General features: G+C 39.0%; 1 protein-coding gene across 2 annotated transcripts; it reads left to right on the forward strand.

The window, feature by feature from the left end:
* Positions 1 to 387: 387 nt before the first annotated feature.
* Positions 388 to 20,150, forward strand: SNAP23 (synaptosome associated protein 23). Of its 2 annotated transcripts, none has more exons than XM_032990053.2 (8): positions 388 to 473; positions 8,485 to 8,592; positions 9,164 to 9,205; positions 10,969 to 11,017; positions 11,551 to 11,668; positions 15,127 to 15,279; positions 15,831 to 15,975; positions 18,415 to 20,150. In XM_032990053.2, exons 2-8 carry the CDS (start codon positions 8,536 to 8,538, stop codon positions 18,478 to 18,480), a joined length of 630 nt encoding a protein of 209 aa, XP_032845944.1. In that variant the 5' UTR covers positions 388 to 473; positions 8,485 to 8,535; the 3' UTR covers positions 18,481 to 20,150. The 2 variants fall into 2 exon arrangements, with proteins under 2 accessions (XP_032845944.1, XP_032845945.1); XM_032990054.2 differs by lacking the exon at positions 388 to 473 and adding an exon at positions 809 to 914.
* The last annotated feature ends 1,327 nt before the right edge of the window (positions 20,151 to 21,477 follow it).

The following is a 21,477-nucleotide window of genomic DNA, read 5'->3' on the forward strand; positions in this document are numbered from 1 at the left end:
ACTGGAGGCCGCCGGCCCCGCAGCGCCCCGGAAGCCTTAGCGCGCCCGGGCTGTGTAGGGAGCCAAAGCCCACGGGGGTCCGAGGGGGAGGGAAGGGAAGCGGAGCCCCCGCTCCGAGGCCGCAGGCGGCGTCCTTGCAAGAGGGACCGGGAGCCGTTCCCCGGGAACGGGATCCGCCGGCGGCAGCCCGGGCAAGGATGGAGTCGGGCGCACACCGGCTGCAGCCGACGTCAAACCCCGCTGTTCCCGCCGCCCTCCCTTTTTTTTTTTTTTTTTTTTTTTTCCCTTTATTTATTTTCCCGCCATGTTGGGAGTGGCGCGCGGCACCGCCCCCGACAGGCGGTGCCGGCTCCCGCTTCCGGGGCGTGGGCCGTGACGCGCCCCGCGGGTCCGCGCGCGGCGCCGGCGGCGGGCGGGACAGGGGCTCTTAAAGGGGCGGCGTGTCGCGGCGCGACGGAGCGGCGGCGGCGCCGGTAAGTAGACGGGGACCTGGCGATGGCGGGCTCACCGCGCTCCGGGCGGGGCAGCCGGAGGGCGGGCCCGGGCTGTGGCCGTCGCCCTGCCGCGGAACGCTCGGGGCGGTGGCGGTAGCTTCGGTCGGACGCGCCCGGGCGCGCGGGCCCAGCGGGGGCCGCGGGTCTGCGGGGAGGAACGGGGCGGCCGGGACTCGGCCCGCTGCGAGTCCGGGCGGCCCGGGAGGGCGCTCCGAGCCCCCGCCGCGGCCCCGGCCTGTCCCCTCGGGTGCGGGGAGGCCTCGCCCGGCCCGGCGAGGGGCGTCAGCGCCGCTTCCGGGCGGGTTCTGCCTCCCCTGGGGAGGGCGCTGGGATGGAGCTGCTGGCGGCGACAGGAGAAAGCTCTCCTCTTGCTTCAGCTTGTTCTGCTGCCTTCAGACTAATCGGCGAGATGACGTTGTGGTACGGAGTAAGCAGTAAGCGTCAAAAGTAACCCGTGCTTTTGTGCTTCTCTTAATTGTACGTCTTGCTGCCCTCGGCATTTCTGGGAAGCTAATAAAGTGTTAGCTTTATTTTTCACTTTTTCTTTTTCACTTTTTCACTTTCATTTTTGCTTCACGCAACACAAGCTATCAAATGAACGCATAGGATTTGACAACTGAAGTAAAGGAGTTACAGAAACTTTGGAAATTTATTTATGCAACTCCTTCAGCTCTTTACCTTCCTCTTTTTCACTCACGTGGGCAGCAGATGCTCAGTGTTCAGAACTAAGCATCTGGGTGTTGCTTTACTTCTCCCTCATAACCACACCTGAATCCGTGTTGGAGACAACAGCTGGGTAGGAAGGTGTTTAGTGAAGAGAAGCCAGTGATGTCAATTGCTTGATTCACAGACATGAGCAATTAATTGCTTACTGACAGTCTAGTAAGCAGTCTATATGCCTGACCTCCCCTGCTCTACAGCTGTTGAAGTAGCTTGCTATATTGCAGAGTTTGTGCAATTTGAAGAAATGGGATCTGTTACTGTCTGTATGTGGCTGTAGGGTTGACTGTTAATTTGTGTCGGCTACTAACTAATTTGGAATAGGTATCACGAGGCTTTTATCCAGGGATAAAAATGAATTGTTGAGACGAGTATATAACAAAACACACTGCACAGAGGAGGTGGCGTTGCTAGCACCTATTCTTTGTGTTATCGCCTCTGTGCAGTGTGTTCAGGAAACTGATAAGAGAAAGCAGGAAGCGTGCGGAGTAGTGCCCTGTTCTTGGGCCCTGGCCTCTTCCCCTAAGGTCACAGATGCTTTATTCATTTATCTTGTAGGCATAATCATATGGAGGAGTATATTCTGGTACTGGTACCTTACACCACTCTGCATTAGCTGGGCTGAATTTTAGCTAACTAAGAAGTAGGGTAACTGTTTGTGCTAAGGAAGGGTTTTTAAACAACTTTTTATACATTAGTGATATGAGAAATTTGAAGGAATAAAAAAAAACAAACCCTCAATATAAAGCCTTCTAATTTGTAAACTGTTGAATTTTAATCTTTGCAAGAATGCACCGGTATTTATAATTAATGTTCACGTTTTTCTAAGAATATAGTTTCATTAATTTTTCCATCTTTTGCGAAAGGCAACAGTTCACTCTGGTACTGAAGGGAATGAGAGAGCATCCATAATCACCTGAGGCTGTACCGATTTGCTGATGGCTAAAAGTATAGCTTGTGAGATACTGGCCTTCAGTCAGATGCTGCAACAGCAGGGTTATGTCATCTCCTAGTTCCTACCCTTGTGGTAAGATTACCGACAAGGATGCATAGGCTGCATTTCTCAATCGTACTTCTAGGTGTACTGGTTAGTAGCTATTTAAAATTTCTTTGCTGGTATGTATATGTAATGTCCAAGGAAAAAACTCGTGAACAGGTGATTGTAGGATTGTAAGGTTTAATACTTTATTATACTTACTAGTGGATTATATTAAAAGGATGAAATACATGTATTACTTCCTGATTTATCAGAAATGGAGAGGTAGTCAAATATAGTTATTTGGAAAGAAGAAGGGCAGGATTCTTTTGTATCATGACTTTATAAGAATGAGTACCTTGGACATACATACAGGAAAGTTTTCTACTGAACTCTGCTACATTTAGTACTAGACTGCCAAAAACTTTCACTGGATTTTGAAGAGGAAAACAATATGAGGACCTAAGCATGGAGTCTTGCTAGAACACTTGGTAGGAGTTGTGTGGTTTTTATTCACAGCTTGGAAATAGCTCTTCTGAGAGAGAGAAATAAATTATTCTAGAAGGCAAACTTAAGATTTACATTTTTTGCATTAAAAAGAGAATCGTATACCAACTTCCAGGTCTCACAACTGTTTTCTTCCACGGCCAAAAGTATTACGCTGGTTTATTCTTCTTTCACTTCATTTCATACTCCTAAGAAAATTACTTATTTTGCATTTATGGAACCAGCCTGCTGTGTGTTATTGATGTTATCAAAATATCTTTAGCAGAAAAAAAGGAAATGTTTGTGCTTATCTTCCAGTTTAAAGTTATCATTGAAGGAGGAAGAAAAGTTTGTGATATTCATTAGAAGCATAACTTGATAGAGAAGGGGCTAGGTTCAAATGGAGGACCCTCAGATGGTAAGGAATTAATTTATGATATTTAGCAGATGTGATGGATATATGACAAATTACTGGAAGTCATTCAGTCTGTTAGAGGCATGAAACTGCTGCATGTCAGCCAGAGATGCAGGACAAAAATCTTACGATTATTCAAGGTGGGTTTGTGAAAGTGTAAGCAATCAGAACAATTTATTGATCTGGTGCAAGTAGACCTTCCTGGTTTAAGAAGACTTGTCACTTTTGACAGCCTGTCCCTGCCCACACCCCTTTCCAGATGTAGACTGTGTAATTGCAGTTGAGCAAGCACTTGTTTAGGCCTTGTAGTACCCTGCAGTTGGTTTAAATTCACAAAGATCAGTAAGACAAAAAATTCATATGGGTTTTGAGTGCTTAGGATAGCACAGCCTGAATATGCCATGAATATCATAAAACAAGTAAATTTTCTTTTTTTTGTAGGGCTAATAAGCCTTAGAATTGCTTCTCGGCTAATGCTGAAGAAAACCATGTTCAAACGGCATGTAAATGGCCTACTGTAGATTTCATTGCCTTGGAAGTGTTTTATAAGCCTCAGAAGATTACTGGGATTGAAAAACCCATGAAAAGACTATGCAACCCCACAGTTACAATGGCTTTTGAAACTTGTTTACATTGGAAACTGAGTGCTGGCACAAATAGCTGGCATCCAGTTTACAAATAATTCTGAATGAAAAAGAAAACACATGTAAGAAAAATCTTCAGTGGTGCAGAGGAGTATCTTCGACTGATGACAGAGACAACCAAGAAAGATTTCATGTTCATTTTTTTTTTACTCTGTGCTCTGGGAAGGAGGATGGCAAAGATGATTATGTTGTTTCTGGCTGCTTAAAATAGTACTTTGATCAGGGGGCTCTCTCCATTCAAATGTCATCTTTTTTTCCCTGAAGGTTTTTACTGTCCCCGTTGTCAGGGAATCCTAGTCAGAGAGCTGCTGTTGGAGAAAATAAGACTTAGTTTTCTGATCACAAGCAGATAATTTAAACTTGGAGACGTAGACATGCAGACAGTAGGCCACTGTGGGTATTACTGATTGAATTTGCTCCTATTGCACTCAATCTTATGGAAGTTATGGCTTGGCAGGTGTTAGCTCTCAATTCAGTAGCTGAGATTGGGGCAGAAGGCTGATTAAATACTCATGACTGATCCACCTGAGATTTGGTAATGTGAGCAGCACTTCCCCTAAGTGAATACTTGCACTATAGTCTCACAGGGTCATCCTACTGCTAATATAGACATGGCCATAGCTCACACCAATCTGTGTCACCTTCCAGTTTTTTGAAGTTAGACAAAGAATCTACTAAAAAGCTTCAGCTGCTATATGTGTGTGTTGATTAACCAAATTAAAATCTCTGAGCCACTGGTGCTTTGAATGGGTCTGGCACCAATGCTAAAATCAGCCCAAAAGAGCCTGTTATGTCCCTCATTCTGTTGCAGGAAATACCTTAAGGTTTTAAACAGTTTTGTAAAATCACTTTTTTTGTCTTTTCCTCAGCCTTCTCCAACCTAACAGCCTCACGCAGGAGAGTGAAGTGCAGGTTTTTCAGGGGCTTTGGAGCCATGACTAAATGCATAATAAGTGGAAAAAAGTCTGTGGAGACATAAATTTATTTCCCTTACCTCATTGCTCCTCTTGTCCAGGGGAAAGAGGTAACTTATGTCTAATCCATCCTCACCTGGCTTGGCCCATAATATCCTAATTCTAATGTGCATCATAATAGTGAGTTTATAGGGTGTTTTAGCACAATATGAATAGTCATGTGAAGAGATTACATCTTGTCAGAATTGAAGTTTCAAAGAACTTTTTCTGCCCCCACAATCTTCAAAATAAAACATGGCAGAGAAGACAGATTCTTATGATTTTCAGGACCTGCATTTGTTTCCTTGCTGTTCTTGTTTCTCAATGATTCTTCCTTTTCATAAGGCAGCAATAGTTATGATGATTGTGTTGTAGTTTTCTAAGTTTCCTGGTAGAAAAGTTTCATGAGGCCCGCTACTTCAATAAACTGTGTTTATTTAGCAAGCTTAGTTCTGCTTTGCCTGTAGGTGCTGGGTTTTCCTATGCAATGGGTAGAGGGGGACACTGAAATGTGTTTATTCCTTGCGGTCTGGTAGCTGAGTAAATAGTCAAGAGTACTTTTTGTTATCAAACAGTAAATACAGCTGATGTTACATCCTTTTTTTAAAGGAGTTCTACTTTATTTAGGCACATTAGTTTCTTGCTTAAAACTTACCACTCTAGAGAGAAAAAACTAAACCAGCAGAATGTCATTGTAGTATAATTATGAAGTCTCTTTGTAGGCTGTCTTTTTTTCTTTGTTTACTCTGTGGCTAGGATTTTAAAAATGGTAGGAGAGAGAAAGCAGAGAAAATAAGCACTGAACATTGATATTAAAATAAATGCTTGCCTTGTCAAATCTTACATTATAACAATAATACCAGGACCACTTTAACCATATCAGGTATTTTCTCCCTGAATATTTTGTCTTTATTGGGGAATCTTTGTCTTGGCTGTAAAACCATTTTGTCCTACACTATTAACTTAAGAGCTGGTTGCCTCAGTGGATGCTTTATGATTCCTAGGCAGGAAGGTAGGGGAATGAGTATCCTTTTTTATGTATGTACACAGTGTTCTACTGGAATAGCTCAGCTGTTACTTCAGTACAAATGGCCTCATCTTGAGTGTTTTAACTCATCCTGTAGAGATATCTTACAATAAAGGCACCTGCTATGTTCATGCTGTTCCAGTTACATGTAGCTATCAAGAGTGCATCTCCATCTTTGGAAACAGGCTTTTTTGGAAATGTTTGGTTTCTTCTCAATTACTGATTTATTCAGTGTTAGGTCAATTCATAAACAGTTTCAAGACCAAATACCATCAATTGAGGGGGAAAGTGGGAGGAATGCTGTGGGTTCCAATAGAGTTTCTTGCTGTCTGGTAGCAGAGTTGTTCAGGAAACTGAGCAAGATGGGGGAGCTCAAAGCTTATATGTCAGCTGAAGTGTTACCTTCCAAACTGTAGCATCAAGATTTACTAGCTTGGGAGTTGGAAGTGTTGACTGTTGTCTCCTTCCTTTGCCTTTTGCAGCCTTACTGCTGTTTTGTTTTTCAGTGGCTTCTCTGTGAACTTCTGGTTCTAGTAGCACAGGATAATATTCTGGCAGTCTTGAATAAAACACAGAACTCAGTATCTGGTCTGATAAAGTATACATTCTTCAGATTTTTTTTTGCGTTTTTGGTATGAAGGTAGTGTAATGTATTTACAAACATCTGTTCAAAGATAAGAGTCTTATTACCCATTAAAGGCTTACTTGATAAACCAATTCTTCTTATGCATGTTTGAGAATGTTATTGTCATGCCTTTGCCTCAAAGGCAAAGAAACTGTTACTGTATTGTGTAGTGTTGGCTGTGGTATGGCTCTTGGCTAACTCAAATCCAGCCTCTGAGCTAGGGTGGTGTCACAGGGCCTGCTGTGTGCTTATGCTGGTGTGCAAACTCCTGGGCTGCCTGAACCCACGGCTGCGAAAGGTAGTAGGACACCGGGGCTGCTGAAAAATAAATCTCCGGGTCACTCTGGGAAGACAGGGACATTTCTGGCCCTGTTCTTCAATTACAGGGGGCTTATTGGGAAGCTGCTGTGTTCACAGGGTAGGGATATGACATCCCTTTTGCTGTCCAAGGTGAGATGTGTTTTATGGCTCCAAGTTGCAGAAGTACCTGAGTGTGTGGCACCCAAAGTAGGGAAAGGCTGGCCAAGTCTGCAACAATTACAGTAATCCAGATATTGCTTGTTTGGTGCAGCTGTGAATTGAAACTTCATCCTGTTTCTGAATATCAAGTAGATGTGAGATCTTCACCCAAAGAACCTGTTGATCTCATTTTCCTGTGCTTAATCTAATTCAGTGAAAATGGGTCCGTCCTTCCCTGTCCCTGCTTTACCAGTCCTTAGCTGTGCAAACGAGCTTGAAGGGCTTCCCAAATTGAAAGATGGGACTGAGCTGCCTTAATTAAACTTCATGAAACGAGCTTAAACCCATGAAGAAAAAGTCACTGATTGTATAGTGAAATAGGACTACTGCAAGCTGAGCTGTTAGAGGCCTTGTGTGAGAATGTCTGACTTTTTACTGATGGCAAAGAATAACTTGTGTTGACAGCCACTTAGAAAAACCTCTTAGAGCCTTAGTCTTAGGCTGAGGAGGTATGTTAGGTGCTAAAAACCAGACCTGCTGAGGTGTTCTCTAATGGTAAAGTACTTAAACTGTAAGGGATTAGGTGTCTTGATTTGGGTTCACCGTCAGAGGTACGCGTGCTTCCTGCAAAGAGCTGGGAACGGTGTCTGTTCAGGGAGCAGTTACTAATGTTATGTCTTCCAAAACAAAGATCTTGTAGGGAAAAATGAGACATAGTTCTGTTAGTCAAGCAGGATGTTTGGAGGAATCTCAGTGGATAATGTGAACTTAATTGGAAGCTACTCACATGAAAGAGCAAGGATTAATCTAAAGGGGAGAATTCATATTTAAAAGTCCTCTTATTGCTCAACTTGTCTCATTAAATTCTTGTATAGCCTGGGAGCTCTGTTTCACCACTGCTAGGAGTGCTGGCTTTATTACTGCTCTTCCAACAAGATTCTTATCTCTGAAAAACTTGGATCTGATAAGAATACATTTATTGATGGGCTTGCTTTTTTCTCTTGCTTCTTCAGTCAAAAATATATCTCCTGTTTATAGCAGAAGTTAAATTATGGTGTGTTGGAACTTCGGATATGAAAATGTTGATCCTGTCTTTATTATGAGAAAGGAACCTTTACTAGAGCTGCAAACATACCATTAAAAACTTGAAGAATCTCTTGCATTTGAGGGATGCATGATACCATAAGAATGACTATTATGCTACTGGAATAATTTTAGCTGGTGCTTGATCTGTGAAAGTGTTTCCCCTTCTTCTGATGGTCTGTTGAATACCCTCAAAGGGGAAGAGCACTTGAAGTTTATGCTAGGAATTTAAATGCCTTAATTTCTTTCTGAATTACTGGGGAAATCAATGTGCTTTTCCAATATGGAGAAGCTTTTTATTTTAAGACTTCACTTCCTGATTTTTACCTTAGACTAACAATGGGTAGAATTCTCAAAAAATGTTTAGGAAGCCAAGTCTTGGAAAGGAAACTATTTCATGTACTGATTGTTCCTGCATTTATCTTAACTCCTTAGTTATGTGATACTAGCTGAATAATTATTTTAGTGCTTTGTAGTCCTAACCAGGTATATTAAGCAGAATGATATGTTTAGGCTTTAATTCTTTGACCTGTCTTCTAGTTTCAACTCAAAATACTGATAAAAGGATAATTCTGATGCTTGACTGGTATCTCTTATTACAGGGGGGGAAGATTATCTTTAACGTGATTACTTGCAAGTAATAGTTCTTCATCATGGCTGAACTATCTCATGAAGAAATTCAGCTGAGGGCCAACCAGGTCACTGATGAGGTAAATATAGGAAGCCATCTGGGTTTGCAATATTTATCTGCCAAGATTACAATATCTTTAAAAAATAAAGTCAGTCTAGGGTAGGGATTCTGCAAGGGTATAGCTGGATGTTTCAAACTCTCACTTTACTTGGTAGATACTGGAGTGAAGACTACCCCTAAAAGTAAGAATGAATTGAAACTTCTGAATTGTAAAGCCACCTATTTGACTGAGTACTGATCACCCAGTCATGATTATTGAGACAGTGTAGGCTGGGTACCTACACTGTTCTTAGTCATGTTGATACTTCATGACTTTTTATTTAACTAAAATTCATTTGAACATTTTTTTCTTTTATAATGACTTTCCAATGGGATAAGCAATGTACCAGCAACTACTAAAAATCAAGGGTTCACTAGCTATTGAAAAAACTCTAGTATGCTGCCACTATGACTGTTGTGTGTATTACATATAGACAGGCTGATGAATTTTTGTATACTAGTTGCCTTACTGTAATGAACTGGTAAAGATGACTTTCAGACACTGATGTATACTTACTGTTAGCATACTCATTTTAAAATTCTTTTTCTAGTCTTTGGAAAGCACAAGGAGGATTCTTGGCTTGGCCATTGAGGTAAGGAAAAGCTTTAAAATTCCCTGGTTGTTTTTTAATTTAAGAAACATCATGTTAACTATCACAAAGTGACCTTAATCACTTTTTTTGTCTTCCTCAAAGTTTTTTTTTTTGAGACACACTTCATTATTAGAGGTTGCTGTTTTAATTCAGTAGTAGAGTTGTGAAAAATATTGTCGTTCCATTATGTAAACTCAGATCACAGAAGGATCGGCGTCCTTTTTACCTGTTCTCCTCTTAAGCAAAATAGCCTAATCTCCGAATGCTACAGAACAGTTATAAAAAGTCTTCTGTGATGATCAGTTATGGCTTTAGCTGCTTCATCACTTCTCATAAAATCTTTCATTTGTCTTTTAGCTCACTTTGCTGGTGGACAGTGTGAAAATGTCTTGCTTTGAGGAGGAGGGTAGAGCTCAGTTGGGTGGGGTAGTAGAGGGTAGGGCTGCTTTTGGTTCTAAACAAAAGTAGTTCTACATACCTTACGATCTGTACATCAGTTTTAACTTTAAAGATAGTTAAGTATGATGATGAAACTCTTAACACCCTTGTACGTGACTTGGAACAAATCCGTGTTTCAGGTTTATCTAGATGACATTGTGTGAGGCATCTGTTCCTCTACACTGTTATGGCTTGGATACCCCATTGTAAAAATGACTGAAAGCTTACTTCTGTTATTTCAAAAAATATAGAGCATCCTGTTGGTAGGGAGTAAGATAAGATCAGATGGCTGATAGTCAGATCTGGTAGACTTAAAGCTTAACTGGTTCAGCAAGACAATTTTTCTGGTACTTGGATATGCTGAAGAGAAATGGGAATTCAGTAGACTAAGCAGTAATGCCTTTCAAAGCTAATGCCCAGACTTCTAGTGCTGAAGACTTGAGACAATGTATTGTCAGTATGAGAACACTAAAAAAATAATCCAATAAATAAGGACCCTGAAGTGTTTAGTTTCTACTGCTTCAGAGCCTGTACTCACTGCCCATATAGTAGCAGGCTGCTGTGGAACTGAAGATGCTGCTGTTATTATTGAGGCATTCGAATCATTATAGCCTAATGAATACCTCTCAAACACAAACATTAAGAACATTTAATGAGGTGACATGATTTCTCCTGGTATCATAGTTCGGTGGTTCATAGAAGTGAAAATAACTACTACCATAGACAGTTCTGTGCTGGCAGTTTACAGTAAATCATGAGTGCAACTTGCATGCTAGATTCAAGACTTTGAGCCAGCAAAGAGCTATGTTGTGGTATATTCCTCACTGCTGATTTCTTTTATTTGGTTCTAAAACTAGTGATGGGCTATTTGCTTCCTGAGATCTGCTGAATTCTCAGTAATGGTTTTGCAGGATGTGTTTTGCTTTCTTTTATTCTAGCTTCCAAGACTAAAGGCCTTGTCAGCCCTATTGAAGGGTGTAAGGAGAAAGAATTAACTAAAAGCTGCTTTTCAAAACAAGGCACAGTTAGGTTTCCTTTTATTAGCTTGGCATTGTCATCATTCAATCTGAGTCTTGCAGTAAACTTTATCACCTTGTTGTAAAGTAAAAAAAAAAAACCACCTCACAAAATCAACTGACTGAGGTAGTGTAACAGGTTAGATAATTATCAGCGTGACACAGGACCTAATTTGAAACTTAGCCCAGCTTTACTACATAAGTTCTTCCTAGCACAGTGTTTTGTTATGAACTTGGCTGGCTTATTAAATTCACCATAGAGACCTTGTGATTCTGGTTTTATATCTGCAAATAAATTTCTTTTTGTAGTCGCAGGATGTTGGCATCAAAACTATCACCATGCTGGATGAACAGGGAGGTGAGTTCTTTTTTTTTTTCCACTCTAACACTAAAAATTCATTTTATGTCTGTAAGGAAAAGGATTATCATTCAAGAGTTGTTGCTGAAACTAAAGGTTAATCAAAGACTACATATGTGAAAATAAGATTTAATAATCTGTTAATCCCATGTGTTTGTAGTACTTAAAAGAGGTTTTAGAGTAGTTGAGACCATGTTGTTTACAACGTAATACAGCTCTGCTACAGAAGCCCTTGCTTTCTACCACAGCATGTATGTAACTGTCCACATTTATTCTAAAAGCAGCAACTGCAGTGCTGCCCTAAGGATAGGGAAAATATTTTAAATGTAGTAAACAAAACTTATCACTTAACCTTTCTTAATAAAAAAAAAAAAAGAAATTTAAAATCCCAGAAGGCAGTAAAGAAAAAAGGCATTAGTCTTGGTGTAAAGATAGAAATGAAACTTTTAAGTTCCTGCTTGAAAGAAATGTTAATATCCTACCCCCACCTTTCACTGATCCATGTTTATTCAGGTCACTTGTTTCTCTCCTAGAACAACTAAATCGCATAGAAGAAGGCATGGACCAGATAAATAAGGATATGAGAGAAGCTGAGAAGACTCTGACAGAGCTCAACAAATGTTGCGGTCTCTGTGTCTGTCCTTGTAACAGGTCAGTTAAATTGATACTTGGGTCTGAAGTTCTAGAATATTCCCAATAACTACTCTACTGGGAGATGATCTCTCATAAAAGAGCTAATTAAAAAATGCTGAATCTCAAAGGAAGTCGACTGGTTTGGTTTGTAGTGGTGCATCCTTTTGAAATTGTATGAGAGTAGCTAAAACTTGCTTGCACCTAACCATACATTGTGCCCCTTTCAGTGTACGTATAGCTGCTGTATAACATCACACACAATTGCGCCCTAATCTCCTTAAAGCTTGTATTTAGTAGAATGTTACCAAAGTCCATACACAAGACCAGACTGGACTGCGAATAGCTATAGATAAGTGCCTGTCTGTTAGAAACTTGATTAAAAAATATTTTTTTCACAAAAGTAGTTTTGTATTAACTTAAAAAGCAAGAAAACCTCCTTTGTGGAGGATGAAAGTAATACTAGTTCTCTAGGCACTTAAAAAATATTCATGCATTAGGGAAGAATAGTGTAGGAGAACAGAGTTTGGTGTCAAAACTTTAATATTTCGCTAGTGATTACATAAATTCTTGCAGATGTGCTTCACAGTCTCTTTGTAACATGAGTGTTATGGCTACCATATCCAAGCCAGTTAAGAGCAACCTGATATTTTGTATGGTGCTTGATTTGTACTTCTAAGTAGCCTAAACAATGATCAGAAATCAGTATTATAAGGAAAACACTATTTATTTATTTGGAGGTGTGCTAGCTTTTTCATTAAAGCAGCACATTATCAAATTGATTTGTATGAATTGGATGTGATTATAGTTCTTCCAAGTGAAGGAAAAATAAGTTATTTTAAGAGTGTGACCACTGAAGTGAACAGTGTGTGTGTGTTTGTTCATTTTTAGCTCTTTAGCATGAGCAAAAAAACACAAATCTCATCATTCAACTGAGAGGTAGCAGAAATTTAGGTGAAATTTCCTTGGAGTAGTGAAGTCTGCTTATCCAACAGAATAATACTTGGAGGGTTGGTTAGGACAGATATTAATGTGGCTTCTAAGGCTGATGGTCTTAAAGCTCTAGTACCTTAAAAAGGCAGATAGTTCTGTGCTGCCCTCTGGATAGAGTCTTTATGATTATGGCTTTATATTAGTGTTGTCAAGCTGATGAACTCTTGAGTATTTTGACACACTCAGTCTTTGTTCGCTGAAGCTAAGCAGCTTACTGACACTGAGCAAGCTCAGAATTTACCAATTCTTATGGCACTCCAAATACCCAGATAACAATAAAAAGTAATGAGCTGTGTACCAAAATGGGCAGTAATGTGCAGAAAAATTTACTAGATAAGCAGAGGGCAATGAAGAAGTAGAAACTGTGAATGCCTTTCAAATATCCAATGGCACATCAGTTTTTCTGTCAATGTCAGAGTTATTTGTCAACCAGTTATTTCCAAAGCTTTTCATTTTGTGCATAGTTACATCAGAATACTTGCAGAATTAAATATTGATTTTTCTCCTTTCTCCTAGGTTTAGATTATTTATAGAAGTTTTGTGAAAACACAGAGTACTGTCAGTACACTAATAATCTATGTTCTAATAACAATTTAACCATTTGCTGGTCTTTACTATTCTTTCTTCATTCTCTCCTAACACTGACGCTTGCTTTCTAAAAATGAAGACTAAGATAAGAAGCTGTATTCACTTAACTGGTGAAAGCGGATTTTTAGGACAAGGTCAGTCTTATTAGTGCAGATGTACATTTAACCAGCTGTCTGAAGTGATGTTTCTATTGGATTTGTGCTTGCATGTGCTTGATGTCTGCATGCAGGCCTCCTTGTGACTGTGATGTATTGTAAGACTTATGTGAATAGAAAATGTCAATTGCTATCAAGTGTATTAGCTGTGGAAATGTTGAACTGTTTGTTTGAGCTGTTACTGGTTTGACAGGTAGTATAAATTCCCTTACTCGTACAGAAATGGAACTTGAGAAAAGTGAATGTATAGTAATTTGAAAAACAGCTCTTAAAAAAAAACAAAACACAGGTGCTGAGAAACTTTGTTCTTAACTGTGCTTAGTTTGAGCAATAAATCTGTTTCTATCTGTCTGCTTCAGATGTGTAGGTAGCTTTCAGGCCACTTGTTTTTGTGTGCAGTAAGTTCATCACAGTTACCTCTGGCACCTAAGACTTGGCTAATTCAGAAGCAAAGCTTACAGATCTTCCCTGCTGTTTTGCCTTTAGCATGAATGAGAATGAAATATCATGCTTAATCTAGTTGCAGTAAACATAAAGATGTTTTTAACCTGTTTGTATGCACAAAGACCTAGAATTGAATAGGTTAGGTTTCTTTAGAGTTCTGCTGGGTGCAACAGTTCTGTTGTGAACTCAGAAATTATTCCATTTCTGCCTCTTGATGTAGTCATAGTAGGCGACTTCTCAGAGGGTCTGACCTATGAAATGCCATTTCCCATTTCAATTACATAAATGCCAGAAGAATGAGGAATACTTCATTACAGTTAATTTCACACCTCCTCAAAAGTGCAACATCTGAGATCCTGCAAGGCACTATAGACATAGAAATTGATTACCTGTAATTGTAAAGTTGGATATACTGAAAGACACTACAGATTCCCCTTCAGATTTATAAAGAAGCAGAAGAGTAGGAGTGCTGTCGGGATTATCTAGCTCAAATCTGAAAATGCCAGCGAATAAGGTGAACATGAGAATATTCTCCTCAAATACGTTCTTTAGGATTCATGAAAACTGACCCCAATTTAGATTAGTTATTTTTCTGTTATAGTCCCCTCTTGTTTTTATGGGTCTGTGATTTGTGAGATTGTTTCATGTCCGTATGCTTTACTTATTTTTTCCTCTTCTGAATCATGTAGTAGAAGTTAAATGGTAAATTAGTTTGTCACTTTAATGGAATTAGTACAATTGAATTGCAGAATGAAGGAGTTATTTAAACATGATTACTGTTATTTCATAATCAAAATTAACCTGAGAAACATTTTAAAAAAGAAAGGTGGGGCAACAGAAAATGTTTGACAAAAAACAGTAAAGATTAATGGTTTTATTGGATAGTGTAGCTGTTTGTATTTGAGGAAATGTTTTCCTTCCTTCCCATTTCTTCCCTGAAAAGTAACTCATCCTGATTCTAGAATAACTCCTGTTGTAAATGCAACTTGTATCTTGTAACAATGTAACCTTTCCTGTTACTGTCATAAGCTTCCCTTCTGGTAAATTATATTACCTTAAGGAAATTACTGTGCTTGTATTAAATATTAAAACCAAATTAGTCACTGCCCCTAGAGTAACTCAGTCATGTTTGTACTATCCCAATATAAGAAATTTTATTGTATAGACAAAGCTTTGTATATATAAAATCTAATCTCAGGTGCTAGACAAATGTTTGAAAATCCTAGATTAATACTTAACTTCAGTCAGGAAGCCATATTTCTGATGCAGCAGTTCAGATTTCTTATTTTTATGGAGTAGGACGAAGAACTTTGAGGCTAGCAAGGCATACAGAGCAACCTGGGGAGATGGAACGGAGAACTCGGCAGATCACGTGATTTCCATGCAACCAAGAAGCTTAAATCAGCAGCAGCCTCAGACTTCTGGAGGACCAAGTGGCAGATATATTACCAGGTTTGCTGCTTCATATTTCTCAGTCTCACGTGCTAAGTTACCAGTTGTCAGCTTCTTTCAGATGTGTTTTTGGTGAAGTTGCTAAATAGTTCTCCGTTACTGTTTGGAGAAGAGAAGGCAGACACCTACAGTTTCAGTATTGTAGTGCTCATCTTACACTTCAGTTTTTTTCCTAGTGCTGGTATTACCAGTCTGTTTCTGGAGGTGGGGACTGTAGAGCTTAGTGCTCAGTTATTGAGGGGACTGTTAAAAATATCAAGGACTCTTACTGGTCATAAAGCATATTTGAGACAAATTCATGTCTTAAACTTCCTCTGGTAGCTGTTATTTTAAATTCTAAGGCTATTTTTGTAATAGTGGCTAGCTTAGCACTTTTTCTGGTGGGCTGCTTGCTTGGAATACATGGGGTTTTAAAAAGGGAAGAACATACCTTGGCCTGCATACATTGCCTGCTAGATAACTGTGCAACAACAATTTCTATTAAAGTGAATTTAGCGTAGGGAAAAGCAAGTTCTTGAGTCTTGGAAACATTGTCTTAATTATTTGAACAGGATAACAAATGATGCCAGAGAAGATGAAATGGATGAAAACCTTGCTCAAGTAGGAAATATTCTTGGGAATTTGAAAAACATGGCTTTGGATATGGGCAATGAAATTGATGCCCAGAATAAACAAATAGACCGGATAAATGTAAAGGTACGTGTTAAAAGTGTTCTCTGCCTTCAGGTTAGAGGTTGTAACTGGGAAGTTACAAGGAATGGGGTCACTGTCCCATCTACCTGTATTTTCAGTAAATATGCATTAAGATTATACCATCCTCTAGGTTGCAGTGGTTTGAACAAGAGATAGATCTTGGTGCGTGGGTATGTAGCTGAAAATTCAAGTGCTTCAGAGGGTCAGGAAACCTAAAAATATACAGCACAGGTCACTGCTTGCTCTGAAAACAACTAAACTTGATTGGATCAAAAGGCCAAACATTTACTGAAGGTGTAGCCAGAGGACTGTTGCTTGCCAGGGAATCCTGTATGTGGTAGGGAATTGTTATTTTTAACAATAGCAAGATTCTTCTGGATTTCCTAAGAGATCACTAGAATAATGGAATGTAAAATAAAACACAGGTAATTCATTGCCTGAATTCTTGTGGACAGGTTAATATTGGGGCTGGGAAGACTTTGCAATAATAGGTTTTGCAGGTGCATGGGGATATGGTCAGCCCTCATCTGCACATGAAGTCAGTCATAGCCAGTGACATATTTTTAATTATTATTGCTTTAAAGATGAACTTCTTAAAACAGATGAATCCTATATAAGTATGTCTTGGGGGTTTTCTTTCAGAGAGCAACTTATGAGGAAGGTAGCCATATTTTAGAAATCCCCACATGCTGGAATGAATAGAAGTTTTTACAGGCATCCTGGTTAAGAAAGGAAATGAAAGTTTTAATGAATAGCGTATATTGAAGTTGTAAAAAAGAAGTGAACACCAATTGCTGTAAAATTATAGAAGTAAGACAAAATGGGAAGGTAAAGATACCACTGTAATGCCCAGTAGGGTTAAAAGCAAGAAGAATGGCATTTTCTCAAATACATAGAGCTAGTCTGATGTATATGCTGGCTGTACCTATGTCAGCATCTCAATTTTGACTAGTAATTTAGGGGCTATGGTATTAATAAAGCCAATCAAGACTGTCTTATGGAAGATACCTTAATTGTCTTTCACTGTTCCCTGAAACTGCGAATCTGAGGTGATTTTCAAGTAAAAGAAGTCAAACATTTTAAAGAATACTAGAAAATTTAATTGGAGTTTAAAATGAGTTTATGAAGTGGACTGAAAATTGCCCGGTCAAATAAACTCCAAGTGGGAATTAATGATTTTAGCAGTAGGGTTTCTGGTAGTTTTAAGGACCTGTTTTGGCTGGATGCTCTTTCATTTTAGTGGTCTGAAAATATCTTGCTGATCAAGTCTTATTAACTATTAAAATATGATGTAAACAAGTTAGAATTGCTTTACAAAACAGTGCAATTCCTGCCTCTGAGACTGGCAACCTATCTCAGGATATTCAAATTACTACTTTCCTGCTGATAGCTGCTTCTAAATCTAGTGAACAGTGTGGAAACCAAATCAAAATGTTGAAGATAAATATCCAAAGGACAATATTATAAAGAAAAAAAAAAAAAAAGCAGTATTAAGCTTAACTTCAGAGTAGAGTTGATGCTTTTTTTTTTTTTAATTAAAAATTTCAACTCTTCTGGGAAATATATAGGCTTGACTGGGTGACTTTTGGTAGACTGCAGTTGTTACGTGAGACTTGCCAAACCTGGTGGGAAGGACAGTGAGGAAAGAACAGGAGGGAAGGGCATGAACTGTCAAAGTTCTCTCTCCAGCCCACTGCAGTGTGAAGGTGTGAAGTGGCAAATACTTGGCACAGGTAGAGTTTCTCAGGACTTCTGCTACTCATGGTGAGGGCAGAGGCTAGTTCTGTGCTCATTACCCCTCCTGCTCATTCCCCACTGCAGGCTGGATAATCAGGGAATTATTTTGAAACTCCTTATCATAACTTGCAGTCAAACTGTATTTTGATACTTGTTCAGCCTAGATGCTGTGGCTGACTTGATGCCTTATAATAGTAAAACAATTATAAAATAAAGTGCTTGTATTACGGACACCATACTATTACAACGTTAGGACACTGAGGGGTGTGTGGATGAAAAGCAGGGATTTGCAGTAAGCAAAGTAATTCTGACTATGCCCATAGGTCACTTGTAGTTGTGACTATCACTTCTAGTCCATAGCAGGAAAGCTGCTCTGTAGAGGTCCTTAAGATATCTAAACATTTGGAAGGAGGGAATTTTTATCCCGTTTTTCTGTTAATATTCTACCTGACCTGCTGAGTCAAGCTGCTGTATGTTTTGAGGGTCAACTGAAGGCTAAAAACTATTCCTCCAGGTTCTGTTTCCACCAAAATTAACAGCATATGCTCATTAGGGAGGAAAAAAAGTACTTCTAGTTTATAGAAGTTGAGCAACTTCTGTCTACTGTAAGGATAATACTTTGCAATTCAGAAGTTCATGTCAGTTTAAATTTCCAAATTGTTTTGCATGAAGTCTGCAAATGACCAATCAATTTCTCTCTTTCAGGCTGATACAAACAGGGAGCGCATTGAGCAAGCCAACATCAGAGCCAAAAAACTAATTGACAATTGAAGCCTGCTGTCATTGTTCAATGACACGGTCTCTCCAGCTGCAAGCCACCATATTCATGGATCTGTGAAACTTATCCTATTCTGAAATAAGAGGGGCTGGGAAAAATGAAGCAGTACCCTTTCTATAGGGATTAATTTTCTCTTTTTTTTTATTGCTTCATGTAAATGTGGCCTTGATTCCAAGAAAACAGCCAACATAACTTCTTCCTACTCATCTGCCTTCACTTTCTTTAAATTGCTCAGGGCTAAAAGTGTTACAGCTTTGAGAATCTTCTCGCATGTTTTATTCCCCTTCCTAGTCTCTTTTTTTTTTTTTTTTTTTCCTGCACCCAAATTACAGTCCTTTATTGAAGTTGAACAGGCAGGGTAACATGATTTCACAGTTGTGGAAAGTTGGAGAGGGCACTTTGCACTGTTTGAAATACCTCATCAATTGAGTGTCTTCACTAAAATAGGAACTTGGTGAATATTGTCTGAGTTGTGTCTTTAGCAGGCTAACCATAGTTTCACAATTCAAACCACATGATGGGTTTGGGGGTTGAGTTTGTGGATTACAGAATTGAAGAGGCCTGCTACTTAGTACTTGTGGGTTGAGGGCTTTAAAACACTTGCGAACCACATGAACTTTAATGTAAAGGTAACATTTTAATGTAAATCGACTGATTTGGAGGTCATGACTAGGAAATCATGCTGCATTGTTCTGATAATGTTATGTGTGTATGTACGTGATCTAAACCCCATGCGCATGTGAGTAGGAGAAAACAAATCTCTCTGAAGTATTTATTTGATGGAAAATCCCCTCCTCTGAAAGTTAACTTTTAAGTGTTTGAATGATGCATCTTGACTGGAAGAAACTGAGTAGAAGAACATGAAGCTTCCTTGCATCCTATATCAGATGCAATTTTGGCCGGTTCTCACTGGAGTTCGGTTCATGCCTTTATCCAGTGCAAAATAATGACTGAGCTCTGGTGCAGTTTGCTCTCAGCAGTGACTTTGGGGGAGCTTCTTAAATCTGAGAACAGAGAAGCTTATTATGAAACTTCCTTGTCACAAATCTGGAGGAAGCAGTACCTTTTTAAGAAATGGATGCTGTTTGTAAGTAAACTAGTTCTAAATAGATTGCTGACTGGTTGATTATTGCAGACTTTGGGATTGGCAATTGGAAATATTTTATGTCCAAGTTGCTTGTACCTAAAATATTCCTGTTCTGCTGCAGAATAGAAGAGTTTCTGACCGGGTGAGGTAAAGGTCTCTTCCTATGAAGAAAAGCATTTTTGCTTTACTGTAATGTAATCAGATTTATTTCCAGGATTTTCTTTAATTTTGGCAAGTAAATTCCAAGTGACCTGTCTAATTTTAACTCCATCCAGCAGTATATTATGCCTGTTTTAAAGGTAAAAATGATGCTTTGGACTAACCTGTGACACTTGGTGTTGGATGGCAAAAATCACTTGGAGGAATAATTAAAACTAATAGCATTATGGGAGGTGTTTTTGAAAGGACAGTTCACAAGTATCCTGAAGCCATTAATAATGAATCCCAGGGCTAAGGTGTAGACACTAATCTGCTGAAATGCAAGACTGTAAAGTGTTTTGTCTTCTTTTTGGTAGAAACACACTCAGTATTACTGGTGTATTCTCAGTTCACAAGGACAAGTTGATACTTAAATGGGAAAAAAAAAAAAAAAAACAAAACAAAACAAACGAACAAAAAAAAAAATCCAGACAAACCCAAAATCCAAACAAACCTGACCAACAGATGAAGCTCTACGTGTAAAATATGCCAGTGGTATACTGTCTTATGTGAATAAGGTGAAGTCATTTTCTAGGGGAGTGGATACTTCAGTAATGTGTGTGGTTTCTGTCTGGCTTCCGTTAATTGTTGGAAAGCTGATGAATTTTAAAAGCTCATTACCTACTCCATTAGTAAATTAAGATTATGTGCTTAAAACCATGACTAGAAAAGAAGTACTTTCAAGAACAGTGCATAATAAATTTCTAACCACTTGCATGGGAAGGCATAGGGGACTTGTATGCTTTTTTCTTCTTTCTTTCTTATAAACTTCAGGGTAACTGAAGGAGTATTTGCTGCTGGTTGTGAAAGCAAAGTAAACATTTAATTACGATTGTCTCCTGGAACAGAAGACTAAAGCAGTTACCTTACAACAGTGCAAACCTGCTCTGTAGCATCTGGACATTCCAAACATGGGAATATTTTTCTCCCTTGCCATTATAAGTCCATGTTCTTGACTTCCCTGAGCTCTAACAACAAATTAGCATGTTGGCTGAGAGAATGCTGTGATGGGTGTATCAGAACAATAATATTGCAATGAATACCACAGAAGAAAATAATTTCTGAGATTCTAAGCTTGAGTATTAGCAGAATATCAGTACTATTTTCTGATGCAGCAAGAGCCAAATCCATGAGGGAGTTGGTGCCTTTATGTTAATGAACAACAGTCTGCTTCTTGCGTTGTCTTACTGTTGTCTGTAGAGTAGATGCTTAATTTCCCTATCTGTGGAATGGAATCAACACTTGTACACCTTTGTATTTCTGAATACTATTAAGAATGAAGGTTTACAGTTTCTGCTTTTGATTGTTAAATGATGTATTGTGCACAAAAACACGTACTTCTACAACTTAATGTGTTTTAAAACTCTTTTGTCTTAAAAACGTCAGTTTCCTGTCCTTGAAAAACTTGGCAAAAGTAGTTGCTACTATGCAACTAGGAAGTTTCCCTTCTATTTTTATTTCACAGAAATCCTAATATGAACAAAGGAATGGGTGTGGTTGGGAAGAGGAATATTGTGATTTATTTTTTTTTTACCATGCTAGTTCTCATCCTTGCATAATCAATGTCACTTAACTTCAAACTGTGAAATGCGTCCATCTCTGAAAGACTGCGATTTGATACGGGACTGTATTTCATAATGATAATGGAACGAAGTAAAATAACTTAAACCTTCCAGTCAAGTATCAGTAATGCATGCCTAGCAAA

This window comes from Tyto alba, unplaced genomic scaffold, assembly GCF_018691265.1.
Source record: "Tyto alba isolate M040663 unplaced genomic scaffold, T.alba_DEE_v4.0 Super-Scaffold_18, whole genome shotgun sequence".
NCBI classification, from domain to species: Eukaryota; Metazoa; Chordata; class Aves; order Strigiformes; family Tytonidae; genus Tyto; species Tyto alba.